The sequence below is a fragment of the Callorhinus ursinus genome, unplaced genomic scaffold, assembly GCF_003265705.2.
Source record: "Callorhinus ursinus isolate GAN/ISIS: 27379988/994484 unplaced genomic scaffold, GSC_fseal_2.0 scaffold7, whole genome shotgun sequence".
NCBI classification, from domain to species: domain Eukaryota; kingdom Metazoa; phylum Chordata; class Mammalia; order Carnivora; family Otariidae; genus Callorhinus; species Callorhinus ursinus.
Window position 1 is genome coordinate 52,142,470 of NW_027397069.1, and position 20,893 is coordinate 52,163,362.

General features: G+C 41.1%; 1 protein-coding gene across 3 annotated transcripts in view; it reads right to left on the reverse strand.

Moving 5' to 3' along the window:
- HTR2A (5-hydroxytryptamine receptor 2A) overlaps positions 1 to 9,130 on the reverse strand; it is a 54,728-nt gene extending 45,598 nt beyond the window's left edge. Inside the window, exons 1-3 of one of the 3 annotated variants that reach the window (XM_025875093.2) lie at positions 8,722 to 9,130; positions 7,561 to 8,287; positions 4,546 to 4,746 (exon numbers count right to left, since the gene is read on the reverse strand). In XM_025875093.2, coding sequence (XP_025730878.1) covers positions 4,546 to 4,746; positions 7,561 to 7,972 — 613 coding nt within the window. In that variant the 5' untranslated portion in view covers positions 7,973 to 8,287; positions 8,722 to 9,130. Of the gene's footprint in view, positions 1 to 4,545; positions 4,747 to 7,560; positions 8,562 to 8,721 lie in introns of all 3 variants that reach the window. The other 2 variants (XM_073894540.1, XM_073894541.1) reach the window with 2 other exon arrangements.
- Between the last annotated feature and the right edge of the window lie 11,763 nt (positions 9,131 to 20,893).

A 20,893-nucleotide genomic window follows, 5' to 3' on the forward strand; every position in this document is an offset into this window, starting at 1 on the left:
GGGGGAATTTCAAATGAGGAAGAGGTATGGTAATACTAATTTCAAATAAGGCAGAACGCAAGGCCCAAAACCTTGTCTCGGGTTAGAGAAAAAATTGAAGTTAGGGCTACCAAGGTAGCCAGGATTTCAGGAATTAAGATTCTGGAGTGAAGGGAAAGAAGGTATTAGTGGAGCCCCTTTTCCCAATTGGTCATTTACCAGTTTGTCAGAGGGATAGACTGAGATCCTGAGTCCCTGAAGAGTCAGTAGCAGTCTTGTAGTGCTGAGGGGATGGGAGTTTGGAGTTCTTCAAAATGGAGAACACCTCAGGCTTTCTTTTGAGAAAATGAAGGAATATACCCTAGGTATAAGGATAAACTAAAAAACAGTGCTTATGAAAAGCCAGCCTAAAATAAGCTCAATCCCTGGCTGGATTAAGGGGATTTAATTGCAATTGCCTGCTAAAGCTAAGGAACACCTCTCTGAACAAGAATATTAACAGTTTTTTTTCTTATGGTGTCTGGTATTGAATAAAAAAAAAAAAATTACCAGGCATACTAACAGTCCAAGGGAAAAAGACCCCAGAAAATAGAATATTCCAGATAATTAGCTGTCCAGATATCTGATTAACCTTTAAGAAAACAGATGAAAATATGGAGAATTATTTCAGAACTAAATACAATAAAATGGGAATTTTAAAACTAGAAATACAGTGACCTATTAAGGCTACAACACATCTGTTGAGCAGCACATTTGGAGTAGCTGGTGAGAGAATTAATAATCCAGAAGAAAAAGGAGTAAAACTACCTGGACTAAAGACTTAAAGATGAAAAATGTAGAAAAGTTGAGTCATAACCATGAGTAACATTTCTACCATCTGTGAAACTAGAGTCCAAGAAATGTGTTGGGGAGAAAGAATGTGGCAGCAGCAATACTTGAAAAGATAATGGCCAAAAATGTTGCTAAGTGAACAAGACATTGAGTAAAAAAAAAATGAAAGAATGAATATAAACACCATGCAGGACAAACCCAAAGCTAACAGACATCTAGGCACATTCATGGTAAAATTGCTAAGATACAAAGAAAAAAAATCCTAAAGCAGTAAAGGGTGGCAAGAGATGGTGGTTTCTAAGGGACACTGCTAAGTCTGACAGCTGAGTTCTCATCATCAAACAAAATTCTATATGCTAGAACTTTGGAATGCCCCTTCTAAATGGCCAGAAAACCTGAAACCTTGAGTTGTAGATCGAGCAAAAAAATGTTTAAAATGAAGGCAAAAAGGTTTAGAATAAAGCTGAAAGAAAACTACATGGTTACTCTAAAATTCAGAAGTAAGGACTATGAATCATGGAAATGACAAAAGCAATGGAAGGCAACAAAGGGTCAATATGTGGGAAATAGTAGAATGCTTAGGTCCTATGGGTTTTAAAAGGATACTTAAAATTAGACAATAGGAAAGAACATGAAAGATAGGGATAAATGGAGTTAAAATATTCCAAGGTTTTTCCATTATCTAAGAAATGATAAAATTTGTTAGACTGTATTAGGTTAAAAAAATCAAGGATTTAAAAGAATGGATAACAAGCTTATAAAGGGGAACAAGGAATTCTTGATCAGGCCATAAGGCAAGGGTAGAAACTAGAATATAGAACAAATGGGACAAAAGTAACAGGGTAATTTTAAACCCAGATACTATGGGCTCCATTAAATATAAATGGGGTAAATATTCCAATTAAAAGATAGATTGGATTAAAAAACTGCTTATAAGCAAGATACTTTAAATATTAAATCAGAAGTGACAGTAATAAGACGGAATAAGATATATTCAGAAAATGACCAAAAGAACTGGCATGGCTATACTAATATCAGATTGAAGTAGATGTAAAGGCAAGAAGAATTGCATTTAATAACGAAGAATCAATATAAAAGATGATTTCAACTTTCTACGTAGCTTATAACCCAAGACGAGGTAGAAATTGTAAAAAACCACTGAAGAAAGTTTAGAGTTGTAATATAAGAGAACATTTAAAAAGGTACCAGGATGAGAGAACTTTAGAACTAAGTTCTATATAATCTCTAAAGAACATTCCTATTTAAATATTTGAAGACCACAAAGAAAAAAAACAATGCCCCAAATTTATTTAATGCAGCTAAAAAGGAAAAAAAAAAACCTTGTAAGAATGATAAACCAACAAAGTCCTCCAAAACCAATTTCGTTTATGAATTTATTTCAGGAATGCAAGGGCAGTTCAAATTCATTCTATCAAGAAAATATCAGTTTTTCATCAATTTATTGATACATCAATAGATGCTTTTCAGGTTGTATTCACTGATAGAAGAACCTGTTAGTCCAGATGGAATTTTGTGTATACAATCTAAGTCTCTAAATGTAAAACAAGTGGAAACACTAGCAGAAAATTCAGAATGTTTGTGATAAGCACCTTCAGGCTCTTGGTTAGAACTTTTTGTTTTTTTTTTTTTTTTTTTACACACCTTTCCCAACTGCCATCTCCTCAGCCTTATATCTCAGACGTGTGATATAGAGCCTATGTAACCTCAGCTCTTTTGTTTCCTTATTTGCCGCCTTCCACCACATTGTTGGAGGCCTCCAAACACAGATCTTACTCATCTTAGATATATTTACTACACACATAGTAGCTATGCTGTAAGTATGGCCAAACTGATAACTCTTCCTAGCACCCCCACAACCATTCCAGCCTGCCTGTCTCCTGGAGTGATAGCTGAATGAGTGATGTCATCCTGTGCAACTTATCTACAGTTTATTTTCTGTAAGATGCTTTAAATACCGTGGGTTGGTTGTCTTTGCTCCGAAACAGCCCAGAAATAGCCTAGTGCTATTGAGCTTTACTAGGATGGGGCAAGGGGTGTCAGTATGGCAGAAGATAAAAGATGGGTTATGCTCCCAGCGTCTGTCTCACCAATGGGACTGTGTACAAGGGTAAAACTAGAATAAACCTGACTATAGCATGGTTTGCTTTGTTTGCATTATTGGCCACCTTTGCTAATCACGTGTGTTTCAGTGGTCCTCAACCCTGGTTGCACCTTAGTCACCCTACCACGGACCAATTAAATCACAGTGCTCCACAGGGGTTCTTAGGTGCAGCTGGGATGGAGAGCCACTAGTCCTTCATTCTCTTGCTCCTAATAAAAGTCTAAGATTGCATGGGCCCAGAAACCACAAGCTGCATTTTTTTGGGGGGGGGGAGCAAAAATGGTTTCCTAAAGAAAGTGGTCATGCAGCAGTAAGCGCATGGCTTGGTGCCAGAAGTTTGGAGTCCTAGCCCTGTCACTAGTTGGAGAGCTGATCCAGCAAGCCGCAAAACCTCTCTCTGCTCTGGTTCCCTAATTGATCAAATAAGCATAATCTCTTCTATCCACCTCAACCTGTACTAGGGAGTTTAAAACGGAAACTAGGTAAGACCCTTCAAAACTTTGAAAATCCTGCAAATGTAATTTAACATTTCCATCATAAAATTGGCACTGTCCTATTTCCTAGCTGTGGGGTCTTGTGCAGGTCATTTCACTTGAACCCCAGTTTGCTCATCCATAAAATGGAGTTACCTACTCTGCAGAGGACATCTTTAGTAGCAAGGCAAGCAATAGGAACTGAAAAACACAAAATATCCTATTGCGTTTGCTATTGGATTTTTATTACAAAGACTCAGAAGTTTTTGGTATCAAGCCTGCCATCAAATCCCACAGTCTCTCTCATGTTAGCAGATGCTGGAACCTATGTGGCCATAAGCAGGTGCAGTGTTCTTGCCTGAAAAGCTTTGTAACCTTAAAACAAATCCCAGGGAATTTTTAGTTACAAACCAAGCCTGCTGAGGTAACAGGTGCCATTGACTTAACTACCTGGGAGCTGCCCCTTTGGCTCCCATTACCTGGGCTTTCCTGCCTGTTGTGTGTGTGTGTGTGTGACAGGAGATCAATACTGGTAAGAGGTGAATGTGTAATCAAAGCAAGTGAAGTGGGTTGAAATCTTTCCGGTGTGTGGCGACCTAACAGGAGGAGGAGTTACCGAGGCACTGGGCAGGTGGAAATGCCTTGCCCCTGAGCTAGTCCTGCCACCTTCCTCTGTCCTCACCTTCTGCCTCTGAGTGACAGCACTTGGTACCTTTCTCCAGCCTCCGGAAGCTGTGTATTCTCCAGCATGGGGATCTGCCATCTTAAACTGGCAACAAGTCCAGTGATGATAAATCAACTTGAATGGGGGTTTCTGGGGAAGCTCAAGATTTAGAGTAGTGAATTTGCAAGTGTGAGATGGGGGAAAAAGCATTTGGAAGGGGCTATGGCACAGTTATTTCTAATTTTGGCTCTGTAGGTACATATGTTCTTAACTGTGCAAACTCACACTGTCAGCCAGTGACATTAATACTTCCTAAAGCAAATCTGATAATTACTACATTACAACCTAGAGAGGACGGTAACAAAAACCCCATAGAGTCAGGGTGTCAGGTTTTCGTGCAACAAAACAGAACAAGTCTCTTTGGAAGTCATCAACAGTTATTTCAAATAAGCCCCTGAAATCCTGTACCCACTTACCCACTGATATGGTCCAAACAGCAATTATTTTCAGAAAGGCCTTTGTTCTGGAGTTGAATCGGCTATGATGGATGGGGTTCTGGATGGCAACATAGCGGTCTAGTGAGATGGCACAGAGGTGCATGATGGAAGCCGTGGAGAAGAGCACATCCAGGTAAATCCAGACCGCACAGAGCTTGCTAGGCAGAGGCCACCGGTAACCTGGGATGCAGAAGGTTAGCGTTAATAAGGGATATCAGGCCTCCAATGGTGTGTGGAACCGACCCTGCCAGAAGTGTTTCCATTTGGGGGGCCGGGGCAGGGGAGGTACAGGAGGTTGCAAAGGGCAACACCAGATATTTTCAAGATTTTAAAAAGCCTAAGAACAATTGTACTGAACAACGATAAGATCCTACTAGCTGATGAGCACAGGGTTTAGAAATTTCTTGTGGCTGGAATTATATGCCAGTGTGTTGTAGTAAACCTGGGTTGTCTTCAGGGTTTCTCTTGCTGTGTGTCCCCTAACAACTACCTTTTTTCTTTGTTTTTAATGAGTTAGAAGCCTTGATGTCGTTGGAGCTCCTCTATTAAAGCGCCTCTTACAGGACACTGCCTTATTCACATCTTTAACATCCTTTGGGTTCCCTGAGGTTCGGGCCACCTCTTAATCACTATAACCGCTCAGTCTTGCACAGTGATGTCATTTAGTGGTCTCTCAATAAATGCTATTGGTGTGAATGAGTAAATGATTAACAAGTCCAGATGGAGAATATTTTTTGGAAAAATGAAAGATAATTGCTTTAGGGGTTCAACTCAAATTTGGGGTGTGTGTGTTTTGAGGGAAAATATGCAGAAAAGCATGGCATTTTTTCCTGAGTGTTTCAGGGCAGTGGTTCTCAAACTTTAGCAAGCCTCAGAGTCTCCTAGGTAGGGTGTTAAAAGGGTACTGCTGGACCCCACCTGGAAGTGCTGATTTTGTGACTCTGCAACGGGGCAGGAGAATTGCCATTTCTAACAAGTTTCCAGGTGGTGCTGCTGGTCCAGGGATAACACTTTGGCAACAGCTGCTCACAGCAGTGGTTGTCAGCCCTGGCTGCATTTGAGACTCAGCCGGAGAGCTTTTTCTCTAGGTCTTGGTGCTCAGGAGGGTAGGAGGAGGTGGGCCCCAAACAAAGTGTTCCAGAGCTCTCCTGATGATCCCCAAATGAGGAGCACTGCAGGAGGCCCTTCATGCATATTCTAAGTTCCTGTTTTTGTTTTAAAGGGGATCAAATGGTTATATAAACCCAAATTAGCTTTGGCAACTGTATAAGCGATATTACGTCTGAGTACAAGGGAAAAGGCAATCATAAAGATCTCCTTTTCTTTACAATAGTCCAGACTGACAAAGCTGAACAAATTCCACATTTGCAAGTATACTCTACCAAAATGCCACCACCTATATTGAGGAAAGTAAAGGGTGCAGGATACAAGGCTAACTTAATGCCTTTCACTTTGGGTTCCCCCCCCCCCCAAATAAACACGAGCTAAAACAAGAGCCTCTTCCTTTGCAGTGCCTGGAGGGAAGTCACACACTGCCTGGTCGAAACTGATGTTAGCCCTTGGAGTTTTCTCTGCAAAGAGGCAGCCGAGGTCGGCCACAGTCTGGTTTCCGAAGCAGGGATAGGGAGGGGGCATTTCCTTACCCTGCGGGGTGAGAGAGGACCAGTCCAGGGAGAGTTGCCGCTCTGGCTGCAACTGGCTGCGTGCGGAGCGGCCGCCGCCAGGGGGCGCCGTTGCACGCCGAGCGGGAGGCAGCGGCCAGGTCCTACCTTCTTAACCCAGCTCAAGGGTGCCTGCTCCCCACCTGCAACTGGGGTCACCCCCGCCTCTGGCAGTGGTTTTGGTTCCCTGATGGGACCTCTGGGAGCCATGCACCACTCCCGGAGTTTGCCTTTGAGGCGGGGGTCGGGTCTTAGGAAGCGAGAACCTCTGCAGCCTGTCTGGGAAATGACGAGCAAATTTGATGAAATCTTCCTGGTGTGACATTTGAGTGGTCAAACGGAGGTTGGCCTTGCAAGGAACAGTATCGACCCCGTGCAAACCGGCACCTCTTCTTCATTGCCCAGCTCCTTCCTTCCTCCATACCCCTCAGCGCTGGGGTAGTATATGTATGTATATAATTTTAGCCCTTAAGGCTTGGCCAGAAAATACCTTTTTACAAAGATCATGATGTATTTCAAGCTCTGGGTGATTGCTACGTGCCTGTGTCAGCAGTCTAAATATTCTTTTTAAAAGAAATCCAGCTGTCTTACTCATAATTTGAAAAGAGCATCACATTCTGCTTCTCGCTGAAGCCCTCCCAGTGTTTGCTGACTTGCTAAGGGGTTTGACTCTTTCAAACTGTTGAAGAAAGCGAGATTAATGTCTTCCCATTTGTTTTCTACTTCTCCAAATAAGACTGAGAAGTTGATGTATATGTATTTTTTAAGAGTTGAGGGTATAATTCAAAGGCACACTTCCAAATTAGCTTCTCTGGGGTAGGGAACAATTGAAACTGCAGTAATTCATTTATTCGAAGGCAGAATCTGCATATTTTAATATTAAACCCACTGTACCACTAATGTTTTCCCTGCACATGTTCCAAGGTAATTGGGAAGGTTTTACCACTCTGTTAGAGGTGCTGAAAACTGTGACAAAGATGAAACTGTGTTCTGTCCTGAAGGCTGGAATATTTGGGAATATATAGAAGCAAAAATCAAGTGGATTCAGAATGACAGCTAAATTACTGCTTTGTGACTGTATTGGGGGGCATTTAAAGTGACTACATAAAATGTACGTGTTTTCAAAGCACAAAACTCTCCAAGGATAATAGGGTGTCTGATCTCTTAATATGTGAAAGCTCACTTTAAGATTTAACTAGTGTACCATGGTAGACCCTTGTCTATAAATAAACCCTTGTGTTTAGTTTGTCCCTTGAGCCCCAGCTCATCTGCTCATAACATGCACATGCTGTCTATTACATAGGGGTGCAGCTGGGAGGCTAATGCCACTCACCATACAGGATGGTTAGCATGGACACGGGCATGACAAGGAAACCCAGCAGCATATCAGCTATGGCAAGTGACATCAGGAAATAGTTGGTGGCGTTCTGCAGCTTTTTCTCTAGGGACACTGCCATGATGACGAGTATGTTTCCAGCAATGGTTAGAATAATCACTACAGCTGTCAACAAAGCAGACCAGTTTTTTTCCTGGAGATGAAGTAAGGAGAAGCATGGTGGTGAGAGACAGCCCTCACAGGAAAGGTTGGTTCGATTTTCCGAGTCCACTGTCCAGTTAAATGCATCTGACGTGTTAGCTTCTCCGGAGTTAAAGTCATTGATGTAGAGCCTTGGGTCCTCATTTAATTGCATTAAGGAGTTTGTAGTTGAGCTCAAAGAAGCATTTTCCTCAAAAAGAATATCCATTTCTAAGCCGGAACTTGTAGCAGATGAAGTAAAGAAAAACTAACAAGTTATAGCCTCAGCTCGCCATCCATCTTTCTGTCCCCACGCTTGGTCACACCGAAGCCGGTATACATGCTGAGCTCCTTTGGTCGCCTTTTTTCTCTCATTATTACAATGGGAGCTGAACTGCAGTGGCTCTTTGTATCTCCTGCCTTCATGGTGCTAGTGGAGTCTTGCTTAGTTTCATTTTTTTCTTCAAAGCAAGGTCAAAAACAGAATGGACTTTGCAACATAGCAGTTGCAGAGTTTTGAGCATTCAGGGAGAAAAATGTGATCCTGGCCAGAAAAGAAAAGTTTTGTAATTACCAGGAATCTCATTGAGCTCTATCTCATTCTGTTGGTTATGTTGATCCCACTAGTTTAGCTACAGCGGTATTAAAACAGCATGCAATCCAAGAACAGTGGGGTGGTATGCATTCTACGTGAAGAAAGTCAATTAAAAATACATCCAGTGTTAATCCCATAGTAATTGGGTGTACTTGGGGTTATAGTTCTCAGTCTCTAGGCTGAATTGCCATAGTTGCTGTCGGGAATTTCCATTTGCATTATGCTTAGTTAATAAAAGAAGAAGAAAAGTCTTAAGCAAAGATTAGCCGACAACTTTCCACACTAGAAATTCTCATTGAGAATGATAATGCTTTGGCCAAGCGTGATTTCAAGCCAGAAAGAAAATTAACGCAGAAATGAAATACAGCAGCATGAGAACTTACATTTGTCTTCAGGGTCCACACATTAGACATACTTTGCTGTTCAGTGACTTGCTGCATCTCCCATGGTAATTAAGCCAGGGTAGAGCCCCTTCTCGAGCGTCCACAGGCATAATAGAGTAATTTGATTTCTGTTTTGCTGACTTCAAAAACTGCATGCAAGAGTAGAGCCACTTCCAGCCCTGCGCGGTCTGTGTTTGCTGGCTCTGCCCCCACTCGGCTGGGTTACTCCCTCCCTGTGCGGCTTGCCTGAGCGAGGCACACGTTTAGAAATCATTCATGAGCCCCTCTCCAAGTCACGCAAAAGAAATCCCTCAGGAAAGTAGGGAGAGCTAGCTGCCTGTGCTAAAGGACTCAGGGTTTCCACGGGAATGGACCGGCTCTCCGGCTGCCTCCTTCACTTCCCCAGACCTCCCTCTATCTGTCATAAACTGCAAGGTAGTAACAGCCAGGGAGGGCGGACCAAACAGGCTGGATTTTTTTCACCCTTGTTTCTCTCTCTCTCCACTCCCCCCCCCCCCCCCACCGCCACGTTAACACTGGGAAGTTTTCTTACGTTAGAAATCACCTTTTATGCAGATGGATAAGGCAGGTAAGCTGTGCTGTGAGGTTCTTAGGGTGAAGAGAGCACATAAATAAGGCTAGGAAATGGCATATCCCGGGAGCACTGTAAGCATGCAGAACTTCACCCAGAGCCCACACAGTGCTTATGCCTGAAGTGCAGTTACTGACGCCAGCGACTTGGGCTCAGAGTAGCCAAGCACCTCCTGGGTGGTACTGGAACTATTAGTAGTAGTTTTACTTATTAAAATCACGCACCGTTCAACTAACTTATTTTCCCCAAAAATAAACTTACCTAGAAGTAATTCAAAACCTCACATGTGTAAGAGAAGTTTTTCAGAGAGCATTTTAAAGACCTCCTGCCTTCTTTAAAAACAAAACAAAACCCTTCTCAGGTTTCTAAAGACCGCAGCTATGTGGCAGATACGTAAGTTGTATATATGTATACACACTAAATCTCCTTATTTTTAGATGAAAAAGGGATTCTTCCCTCAAGAGTGGGGGGTTTCCTTTATCTTCACATTCTCTCTAGACAAGTTCTGTGACTTGAGTGCTTTCAATATGTCTTTGGACAAATCGGTACCTTCTTAGGTGATTTTTCTCAGCTCTTGACCTAAAAATTCAGTTGCCTACTGAGACCTTCATCTGTGCTCTAGAAAACCTTGACCTCTGCATCTTTCTCCCATCCCCCTGCCTGCTTCTTGGTGCTTATCTCCACCCATTCTCTCCGTCGATGGACTCAGCATCTCTTCAGACAACTGGCTGTTAGCCGAGACTCTGCCTTCGTTGTTGCTGCCAGATTTTAGTCTCCAGTGCCACTTGCGTGTACACACATTTCCTATCCTCCAGCCCACATTTTACCTGTCTTCTGGCTAGAGCATCTCCCTTGTGGGAATTTGCCCTTTGTGCCATCTCTTGTAGGAGGAGAATATGATTGCTGTGCATCTTGAGCAGGCAGCTGAAAGCCCAGGCTCTGGATTACAGCTCCTTAGTTTTGAATCCCAGCTCTGTAAGTCCAGCAGTAGAACCCTGGACAATTGAGCTGTCTTCCTTAAGACTCTGTATTCTCTCTTGTAAATGGAATAATAGTAGTACCTCCCTCAAGGTGGTAGTGAAACTAAAATGGGGTCATGCATATAAATACTTAAACCCACATGTTTATAAGATGCTCTTTATGTTAGCCATTTTTATTAATCCTGTGTGATGTTGGGCTCCTGGGTGGCTCGGTCGTTAAGCATCTGCCTTCGGCTCAGGTCATGATCCCAGGGTCCTGGGACCGAGTCCCGCATCAGGCTCCCTCCTCGGCGGGAAGCCTGCTTTCCCTCTCTTGTGTTCCCTCTCTCACTCTCTCTCTGTCAAATAAATAAAAATCTTTTTTAAAAAATCGTGTTATTAAAACAAAATTGACATCACTGTAATCAATTTGTGCTTCCATTCCTTTAGCCCCTCCCTTGAATGGGACACAACTCCTATCTTTGTCCCTCACTTTGTGTATCTGCTCTCACTTCCCAGCCTAGACTCCTGTTTTCTTCTATAAGCAGCCTACATGCAGACGAACTTGCAGGTTGATAATTTTAAAGCATTTGTACTTGTAGTTCCCTGTGTCTGGAATGCTCTCACCACCCCCTCTTAGTATCCATCTGGCAAATTTCTACTCAGTTGTCAAGGCTCAATTCTGAAGGTAAGTCCTGTGAATTCCACTCCTGCCACTCACCACCTGGGTGACCTTGACTAAACTGCTTCATCTGTGTGCCTTAGTTTCCTTATCTGTAAACAAAGGTAATACCTACATGAGAGGATTGATTGAGAGTTGAAATGTACCAGGCATATGTAAATGTGTGTGCTCTGTAAAGGCTAATCCTTGGTTTATAGATATCCACTTTCCATGGCTCTCCTTCCCCAGTGTAGGCAAAGACCATGGTACCTTCAGAAGCTTTCTATTCTGTCAGGTCTCACCTTGCATGTAGGCAGAGACAACATTTGTCTTGTTAATGGTAATACACATAGTGCTTAGTTCTGTTTGTTGAATGAGATGTGTGACTGATAACTTACATGTCTGTCTGTATTAGACGGTGGACTTCTTTGTCCTCTCTCTACCTACAAGACCAAGCATGGTATCTCCTAATGGCAGGTTCTCAGTAAATGCATTTTGAAAGAATAAATGAGTTGACAGCCTATATTAAAAAGCATAGGGAGAAACAACTCTACTTCCTTTTTTATTACTTTGTGCAATGGGATACCAAATTTTATTAAAGAGGGCAAAGGGAAATGTGGGTAAAAATTGTTAGAAAATTGAGGCTTTTTGATAAATTTTTATGGCTTGCTGTGTTTTTCTTGGAGAAATCTGATGTTCTCAGGCTTGAGGTCTTCATGGACAGCCAGGTTTCCAATCATGGCAAAGCTAGTCAATGAATTCCTTGCTGTATGGTTTATACTGTGAAATAATTTTGTTAGTAGCCATTGGAGATTATTTGTAGGACAAAGGAGTATGTTCAAAAATCAGACCTCTGGCTACTAATAGTTAAACAGAGCTTGTCTATTAACAGCATGGGAGTTAGATTGGGTAGGAATGGTTTCTTGGAGGTCAGACACACTCGAGTTTCGAAGAGGGATGTGCATTTCCTGCTGTAGTGAACACTGGTATGTAGCTCTGCTCCCCCTTTCAGGACAGACCCTCATTTTCCCTGCAGCTGGAAGTGTTGATAACTGATGGCTCTCAGCTGATTCTCACTGTGAAAAATTACCCTCAGCCGAAGAGGCCACCTTCCCCATAGTCAAGCATCTCCTCTAGAGCAGCCCGAATAGAAGTGGTCTGTTGTGAGGATACGAAAGTCTGGCTTCCTTGCCTCAAGGCTGGACAATGGTGAAGGACCTCCTGGTACCAGAGATTCCATGGGATCTGCCCAGGCCTTTGTTGAGATGGCATCACAGTTAATCTTCTCCCCCTCCCTAGTCCTGCCTTCCTCACTCCCCTGCAGGTATTGATCTGGAGTTCTCAGCAATCAATCTCCCACACACAAGTCTATCTCGGAGTTGGCTTCCTGGGGAACCTAAGGCCTATATTTTTAAACCTGTGTTTTAATGCTTCAGTGCCACTCTGGATAAGTTGATTGTCTCACAGAAAACAAAATTATTGTATGTTGATGAATACATTCTTCTCATAAACTAGAAGTTCAATAAACAACTGGTTTTACTATCTACTTCTGTAAGGAATTTAAGGTCAACAACCCCAAAATGAAAGTTATTTGGGGCACAGTTTCTTGAGTACCCAATTGGACTTTCTTTAGGGATATGTTTTGCAAACAGTTTAAGAGAATTGCTTAAATCAGGTGTTGATTTTTTTTTTTTAATGTCTGTGGCAATATTTGTAGCCCTTAATTTTTTTTTTTTTTCCAGTTAAAAGTTAGTGGCTTCTGAAACATTAGCACGTTACAGATGCTAGTATATGTGTGAAGGAAATTCCTTGAGCGAGTAAGCCTGGAACATGATGCATCCTATAGCCTCCTCTTAGAGATCTACAGTGTATATTAACATATTAAATGTGGTGAGAGATGGTGCAGGGAAGAAATTTGTTGACCTTGCTCACTCCCCATCTACGCCCTAGAACACTGATTTCAGGACACTTTTATTAATTTAATGAATGTAAAATGTAACCCAACTTAAAGTGTGACGATATTAAGTATATAGTTCAAGTTTTGACAACTAATACCTGTATAACCGTCTCCCAAATCAAGATAGCCACCCATCACTTGTGAAAGTTCTCTCATGTTCGTCTAACCTTGATTTAAATAGAAGCATGTAATATATACTCATTTTGGTTCTGGCTTCTTTTGCTCCACAGTATGTTAGATTTACCCATGTTGCTGTGCATAAACTTTCTGTGGACTGTAGTCTGAAAAACTATTATGTGGCCTGGATATTTGGGAAATAATTTATTTTCTCTTGTTCAAAGAAACATGGACTAGATCCTTAGTCTGTTCTTTTTAGGTTTCTTTTTAAGACCATGCCAACCTTTACCTCTCCTCAGTGTCCTATATCTGATTTTATTTTGAAATGCCTGCATGGAATTCTTAAACTCCATGTTCTTTTTTAAGAATATGTCCCTGAGATTTATGCTGTCCAAATCTTACCAATAGTCTGAGAATGAGAACAAATTTTCATAGAAGATTTCCCGAATGATAAATAATCCATTCCTTCCTTTGGATGTTCCAGTTCTCAGGTTTGAAACAAACCAGATTACTTGATCACTGCATGCCTGGAAAACAAGGCTTTAAACTGCCTTCTCTTACACCATTGACTTGTGCCGAAAGAAGCGACTACTTGGAATTAGCTACTCTCTTCTTTTAAATCTTCTCACGGGGTATTCAGTTTATATACCACCAACATGCCATTGATCACAGTTTATACCTCCTCCCTACACCCCTGTACTCCCACTTGCTACCACCAACTACCTAAGTGCATGAATTAAGGCAGGAGTATAGCACTCAAAGGTTGTCTGTTATTTTTTAGTATTGTTAAAGTGTGAAACTGGGTGAGATCATCTAGGGGGAGTGAGTGGAAATAGAGAAAGGAAAAGAGGTTTGAGGAATGGGCCCTGGAGTACTCCAGTATTTTGAGATTGGGGAAATCTAGAGGGAACTACTCAAGCAGAATGAGAAGGAGCAGCCAGTGAGTAAGGAGGGACACAATTGTATCCCAGAAGTCTGGTAGAGAAAGACGGGAAGGGGGGGAATGTACTCAACTGTCAAACACTCCTGATGAGCTGAGTGTGAGAAATGAGAAGTGACCATCATGTTTGTCAAAATGGAAGCTTTTGGCTTTGATTAGAACGAAGGGGTGGAAATCGGAGGGGGAGATGAACCATGGGAGACTATGGACTCTGAAAAACAAACTGAGGGTTCTAGAGGGGAGGGGGGTGGGAGGCTGGGTTAGCCTGGTGATGGGTCTTAAAGACGGCATGTACTGCATGGAGCACTGGGGGTTATACGCAAACAATCATGGAACACTACATCAAAAACTAATGATGTATGGTGATTAACATAAAAACTGGCGCAGTTGAAGTAAGAGCACAACAACACAGATAAAAGAAAAAGCAATAGGAAGAAGTAAGTGTAGACAGTATAGACAATTACTTTGAGGATTTTTCTTGGAAAACATAAATGGAGTTATAACTGATGGGATAAGAAGCAAGGAGGATTTTTCTTTTCAAGATAGGATACATCATAACATGGTTTTGCGATGGAATGATCCAGAAGAAAGGGAGAAATGGACAATGCAATAGAAGCAGAAGATAATTGCTGGAATGATCTTGATTTGAAGAGAAGGGATGGATTTTAAAGGTTTGAAAGAGGTAGAAGATTCAGCAAAAAAATTCCTTTGAGAAATGGTAAGGCAACTAAGAGAGTCTGGTGTCCTAGAACCCAAAAGAAAAAAGTGATTTCAAGAAAAAGCCTGCGGTCTACTACATTGAGAGGTCTATTAAGATGAAAGCATAGATGAGTCCACTGGATTTAGCATACAAGTTTTGGATAGATGTCAGATCAGTTTTGGGTGCGTTAAACTGGAGAGAGAACAAATAACTGCTTATAAGACAGTGGAATGTAAGACCCAGAGGAGAATGGGAAGGTCCAGGCTGCAGATATAATTTAGGATATTGTGAGTATATAGATGATATTGAAAGTCATGAGATATTTTAAGAAATCTCATCCTATCGAAGGAGAGTAAGAAGCAGTCTGAGGACTGAATCCAGAGATACCTCAACATTTAGAGGTGAGGGAGATGAGAAAGAACCTGCCAAGGACACTGGGGTGGGGGTGACAAGGAAGGAGAAAAATCAGAATATGTTGTCCTGCCAGCCAAGGGAATAAAACATTTTTAAAATTTTTGTTTACATTGAAGTAAAACGTACAGTATACAATAGAAGGATTTAAAAACTCTATATGTTACCCAGTGCTCATAAGTGTACTCCTAATATCCTTTATCTGTTTCACCCAACCCCCTTCCCACCCACTTCTCATCTGGTAACCACCAGTTCTCTGTATTTAATAGTCTTTTTGTATTTGTTTCTGAGGTTTCACATACGAGTGAAGTCCTATGGTATTTGTCTTATTCTGACTTACTTGATTTAGCGTTATACCTTTAGGTCCACCCATGTTGAAAATGCAAGATCTCATCTTTTTATGGCTGAGTAATATTCCTTTGTATATATGTAACACTACCCATCTATTGATGGATACTTGAGTTGCTTCCATTTGTTGGCTATGGTTGATGCTGCAATAAATGGAGGGGTGTATAGATCTTCTCAAATCAGTGTTTGCATTATTTTTTGAGTAGATAACCAGTAGTGGAATTACTGGCTCATACAGTATTCCTATTTTTAATTTCTTGAGCTTCCATACTGTTTTCCAGAGTGGCTGTACCAATTTGTATTCCCAACAACAGTGCACGAATGTTCCTTTTTCTACACCTCCTCACCAACGCTTGTTATGTCTTGAATTTTGGATACTAGTCATTCTGACTGACTGGTGTGTGGTGATATCTCATTGTGGTTTGGATATACATTTCCCTGATGATTTATGTTGAGCATCTTTTCATACGTCTGTTGGCTATCTGTATATCTTCGCTGGTAAAAGGTCTATTCAGGTACTTTGCCCAGCTTTTAATTGGATTGTCTTTTTTGGTGTTGAGTCAGAGGAGTTCTTGATATATTTTACATATTAACCCCTTGTGAAATATGTCATTTGTAAATATATTCCACTCTGTTGCTCTTTTGTTATTTTCCTTCACTCTGCAAAAGCTTTTGATTTTGGTGTAGTTCCAATAGTTGATTTTTGCTTTTGTTTCCCTTGCCTTAGGAGACCTTTAGAAAAATATTTCTGTGGTTGATGTCTGAGATTACTACCTATTTTTTTCAGGTTGTTTGGTTTCAGGTCTTTAATCCATTTTGAGTTCATTTTTGTGTATGGTGTAAGAAACTGGTCCAGTTTCCCCAGTATCATTTATTGAAGAGACAGTCTTTTCCCCATTGGCCTCGTTTGTCCTAGATTAATTGACCACATAAGCATGGGTTTATTTCTAGAGTCTCTATTCTGTTGATTCACATGTCTACTTTGTGTGCCAGTACCATACTGTTTTTATTACCACAGCTTTGTAGTATAGCATGAAATCTGGAATTGTGATACTTCCAGCTTTGTTCTTAAGATTGCTTGGCTAGTTGGGGTCTTCTATGATTCCATACAAATTTTAACATTCTAGTTCTGTGAAAAAAGCTGTTGGTATTGCACTGAATCTGTATATCGCTTTGGGTAGTATGGACATTTTAACAACATTCTTCTTCTCCATCTGCATAGAATATCTTTCCATTTGTGTCCTCTTCAATTTCGTTATCAATGTTTTAGTTTTCAAAGTATAGGTCTTCCACCTCTTTGGCTAAGCATATTCTAAGGTGTATTACTCTTTTTGGTACGATTGTAAATGGGATGGTTTTCTTAAAATAGAGCAAATGAACTAATGAGAAGCTTTTGAGAGTCATATACTTGAAAAGTCTTTCATTATGGGGCAAACTACTCACATGTTAATGTTAAGAGTAGGATAGGAAGACCCCTCTGGAATATCTTACCTTTAGGAACCTGTATGTCTTTTTTAAATTGAAAGGAAACACATTAAAATGGTCACAGCAATCTGGGCCAAGGAGTTATGGTCATTTTTTGTTTATTTTGGATTTTATAAGTTTTCTGAGCCTTATGTATGTTGTTTATGACAAGGTAATTATTAATGATTAAAGGTCATAGGAAGAGAGCCAGGGATGATCTTATATCCTTACCATGATTGGGATACACTGGCTTTAAGGTGAGATTTTTAAAAATAGCTTGTTCCTTTAAGGCATAGCAGTTGTAATGTTCAAGATCTTATTGGCAAGTGGCATACATCTAAGTCGAAGAAGCGTCAAAAGGAGAGTCGCATGTAACTGACAAGTCCAGGAATAGAACTGGTGCTTCAAGCATGGCAAGATCTAGGGGCTAAAAAGATGCAGACTGTATTGCTGTCTCTAGAATTAGCTTTCCTCTGGGCTGACTTGGTTTTCTTTTTACTGCAGATGGCTTCCTTCAAGTAGCTGTGAATGATGGCTGTTGACAGTGCTGTTTTTTCCATTATTGAAGCATGTGAAAAAGGACTTAACTGATAGCCCTTTATCACAATGCAGCGAAGACCCTGATTGAATCTGATGTTCACATGCCTGTCTCTGGACCAATCAAGGTGGCTGGAAGAATGGAGTCCTTGAACTGGGTCAGTCTGGGTCCTGCCACCTGCCCATCCTTGTGGAAAGAGAGATCAGGGCAATGTGGTTAACCACCTCATTGGGACTCTTTGGAATGGACCCCTTTCTAAATAAGGATTTCTGCTCAGACTAGGAAAAAGACTATCTAGTCTCTTAGTGGAACGTATTACTTGATTTACCTATTTTTTGCTGTGTTTTAGTCTGATTGGCTGTGGTACCTGAGTCATACTGAGGTGCATCAAAGGGCATTGACTTTGTTTCAAGTCACAAGGAGGCCACTTGGTGAATTCTTACCAGGTATATTTCCTGAAATACCTAACTTATTACCAGACATGACCTAGGCTTGAGATAAATAAATACATTATTTAGACCATAGGGCGAGAGGATAACCTTTTAGGAGAAAAGCACAGGGGCACTTGGGTGGCTCAGTTAGTTGGGCATCAGACTCTTGATTTCAGATCAGGTCGTGATCTCAGGGTCGTGGGATTGGCCTGTGTGAGGTTCCCCGCTCAGCAGGGAGTCTGCTTCTCTCCTCCTTCCTCTGCCTCTCCCCCCACTCGTGTGTGCTCTTTCTCTAAATGGATAAATGTTTAAAAAATAAAAATAAAAAAGGTAAATAAAAACAGAACTAATTGAGGCAAATATATTTGCTGATCCCAAAGAATTACCTCATAAAATTTTGCAGATGCCTATTGGGTAAAAAGTATCTCAGAGATACTTAGGCAGGATTCCAAATTTTGTTCTGGCACCAACTGTGGATACGGCCACCCTGGTAGCTGTCTGTGATATGTGCTGGAGGATTATTCCTGGCAAGTATACTTGTGCCTAACTAGGGTATGTAGTGATCCAGAATGGGTTGTGAGGGTTCTATTTGTGTGATCAGAGTCATGCCTAATAGCTGTTGGACCTCTCCTCTGTGCCCACTCCATTTCCAACTTAACCCTTGTGGAGGGGAGTGGTAGGGGATGGGGAGACTTGTAGTTGAGGTAATTTCCAAGGGAGAAAAACCCTTTGGGCCAATTTTACTGAACAATTACTATGAAAAAGGGCCTATGAGAGGAAATGCATCAAAAAAGCAAATGAGTGCTCACTGCTCAGAGTATAAATTTTTAATGTCCTCCTTTCAGTGAAGGCTGTATCTTTTAGCACTGTGGCCTGATTGTGCCCTTGGTTTGGACCCATACTGGAGCTCTTCTCCTTCTTGAATTTTGAAGAATAAAATGGGTAGACCATATACTTTGTTCTCCTATATTTCGGTGCGTTCAATAACCATAGATTAGTCAATGTGAATAGGAAGTGTTGGCTTCCTCAGGAGTAAAACTGTAGATCAGAAAAGCCAAATTTTCACTTTCATGAGGCCCCTTTTATTTTTTGTACTGTTCTTATTTTTAAGCTCTCAGTTAAATTCCAGTTACCCAACAGTGCAGTATTAGTTTCAGGTGTTCCATATAGTGAGTTAACACTTTCAGGCATCACCTGGTGCTCATCGCAACAAGTCCCCCTCCTTAATCCCCATCACCTGTTTAACCCATCCACCCACCCATCTCCCTTCTGATAACTATCAGTTTGTTTTCTATAGTTAAGACACTGTTTCTTGCTTTGATTCTTCCTACCCGCCTCCCTCACGCCCCTTGGCTAATTTGTTTTGTTGCTTAAATTCCACATATGAATGAAATCATATGATATTTGTCTTTCTCTGACTAATTTGACTTGGCATAGCACTCTCTAGCTCCACCCAGGTTGTTGCAGAGGGCAAGATTTTATTCTTGAGTAATATTCCATTGCAGTCATTCATTAGTCAATGGACACTTGAGCTACTTCCATAATCTGGCTATTGCAGACAATGCTGCTATTAACATTGGGGTGCATGTATCCCTTTGGATTAGTATTTTTGTATTCTTTGGCCAAATACTCAGTGTGTTTGCTGGATTGCAGGTGAATTCTCAGAATAGAAAGGTGAAAGTTAAGATTGGATAATTGCATTTCAGTAATTTTTATTTTTTATTTTATTTTGGCATCTTTAAATTCAAGTAGCCAACATAACTACATCAGTAGTTTCAGATGAAGTGTTGAGTAATTTATCGGTTGTGTATAACACCCAATGCTCATCTTGTCATGTACCCTCCTTAATGCCCATCACCCAATTACCCCATCCTTCTACCCATCTCCTCTCCAGCAACCCTCAGTTTGTTTCCTATAATTAAGAGTCTCTCCTGGTTTTTCCTCCCTCTCTGATGACTTCCCATGCAGTTTTCCTTCCCTTCCCTTATGATACTCTGCACTGTTTCTTATATTCCACATATGAATGAAACCATATAATAGTCTTTCTCTGACTTATTTCACTTAGCATAATCTCCTCCAGTTCCATCCACATCGATGTAAATGTAAAGTATTCATCCTTTCTGATGGCTGAATAATATTTCATTGTACATATATACCACATCTTTATCCATTGATCCGTCAGTGGACATCTGGGCTCTTTCCACAGTTTGGCTATTGTGGACATTGCAGCTATGAACATTGGGTGCAGGTACCCCTTATGCATGGAACCAGGAAAGACCCCGAATCGCCTGAGGAATGTTGAATAAGAAAACCAAAGCTAGTGGCATCACAATTCCGGACTTCAAGCTCTATTACAACGCTATAATCGTCAAGACAGTGTGGTACTAGCACAAAAACAGACACATAGGTCAGTGGAACAGAATTGAGCACCCAGAAATGGACCCTCAACTCTATGGTCAACCAATCTTTGACAAAGCAGGAAAGAATGTCCAATGGAAAAAAGACCGTCTCTTCAACAAACGGTGTTGGGAAAATTGGACCCTTACACCACACACAAAGGTAAACTCAAAATGGATGAAAGACCTCAATGTGAAACAGGAATCCATCAAAATCCTAGAGGAGAACACAGGCAGCAACCTCTGTGATCTCGGCCACAGCAACTTCTTGCTAGACACATCTCTATAGGCAAGGGAAACAAGATAAAAAAATGAACTTTTGGGACTTCATCAAGATAAAAAGCTGCTGCACAGCAAAGAAAGCAGTCATCAAAATTTAAAAGGCAACCTACGGAATGGGAGAAGATACCAGGAAATATGACATAGCAGATAAAGGGCTGGTATCCAAGATCTATAAAGAACTTCCCAAACTCAACACCCAAAAACCAAATAATGCAGTCAAGAAATGGGCAGAAGACATGAACAGACATTTCTCCAAAGAAGACCTACAAATGGCCAACAGACATATGAAAAAATGCTCCACATCACTTGGCATCAGGAAAATACAAATCAACACCACCATGAGATACCACGTCAGAGTAGTCAGATGGCTAAAATT